This window comes from Mandrillus leucophaeus, unplaced genomic scaffold (genome assembly GCF_000951045.1).
Source record: "Mandrillus leucophaeus isolate KB7577 unplaced genomic scaffold, Mleu.le_1.0 Scaffold789, whole genome shotgun sequence".
NCBI classification, from domain to species: domain Eukaryota; kingdom Metazoa; phylum Chordata; class Mammalia; order Primates; family Cercopithecidae; genus Mandrillus; species Mandrillus leucophaeus.
The window spans coordinates 94,666-95,674 of record NW_012108574.1 but is presented as its reverse complement, the minus strand read 5'-3'; the positions used below and the strand labels follow the sequence as shown (position 1 = coordinate 95,674).

Below are 1,009 nucleotides of genomic sequence, written 5' to 3'. Positions count from 1 at the left end.
TTTCACGAGATTGCGCCATTGCACTCCAGCCTGGCGGACAGAGCGAGACTCTGCTTCAAAAACAAAACAAAACAATAAAAAAACAAAAAACAAAAAAAAACCCTGCCTATTTAAATTCAAGACAATTGTTAGGGGTCGGGGTCAGGGGCAGGGCTAGAAAGATGAGGCTTATCCAAGCCAAATGTCCTGGCCCCTGGAGAACCAGGATGGGAGCGCAGCCAAGACAGCTCCAGAATCTAGGATGAGGTTATTTGCTGCTTTCCTTCCCCCAACCCTGGACAGGAAGCAGTCAGGAGCCCCTGCTCCATTCTTCAAGGAAGCCCTGCCCTCTGGGCTAATCCCCAGAACACTGAGGCTCCACTTTGTGCCTGGCTCTGATCCCCCAGGCCTCTCAAGAGAGTTCTGGATACGGAGAGCTTTCAGGACAGGAAGGCCAGGGAGGGATCAAATCCAAGGTTAGGCGGTCAGGCTGAACAGTGTGGGATCTGGCCTCTAGGCCAAAGGAGCCACAGAAGACTTTGAGGGCAAGACAGAGGCAGGGCAGATCCAACAGGCAGCTGAGAACCTGTCTTTTTGGCCTGCACATCCAGGAGATGCCTAGTTCCCGGGCTTCTAGAGGTGCCCCCTAGGGTGAAAATACTTCCATTTCTTGGCAGCAGGTGCCTTTAGGGTGCTGGTGGCCTCCTCTGCCTAGACCTCGGTTTCTTCTATGCGAAATAGAAATCTGAAACGTCTTCCCAGGCCTAAAGGGCTAATAAGAACCGAGGACAAATGTGGTGAGGTGAGGTTTTGGAAGATAGAAGCAACGCTGGCTGGTTCCGGGGCCACCGCCCCGTGACCCTAGAGAGGGCGTATCAGCGCTAGCACCAGGCGCCGGGTCCAGCCCCCTCTCCACATCGTATCCCCTTCTCAGTCCCCCCTCGTAGGGTGCGATGACGCCGGGCCGGCCGACTCCTCGGAGGCAGAGATTTCGGGCCTGGGGGTTGCCGGCCGGTCCCCCCCGGGTCCG

At 56.0% G+C, this 1,009-nt stretch overlaps 1 protein-coding gene across 5 annotated transcripts in view; it reads left to right on the top strand.

Annotated features, from left to right (window-relative positions):
- PML (promyelocytic leukemia) overlaps nucleotides 1-1,009 on the top strand; it is a 75,074-nt gene that overhangs the window by 1,631 nt on the left and 72,434 nt on the right. For all 5 annotated transcript variants that reach the window (XM_011967109.1, XM_011967108.1, XM_011967111.1 and 2 more), the window contains exon 2: nucleotides 824-849. In XM_011967109.1, coding sequence (XP_011822499.1) covers nucleotides 824-849 — 26 coding nt within the window. The remainder of the gene's footprint in view (nucleotides 1-823; nucleotides 850-1,009) is intronic.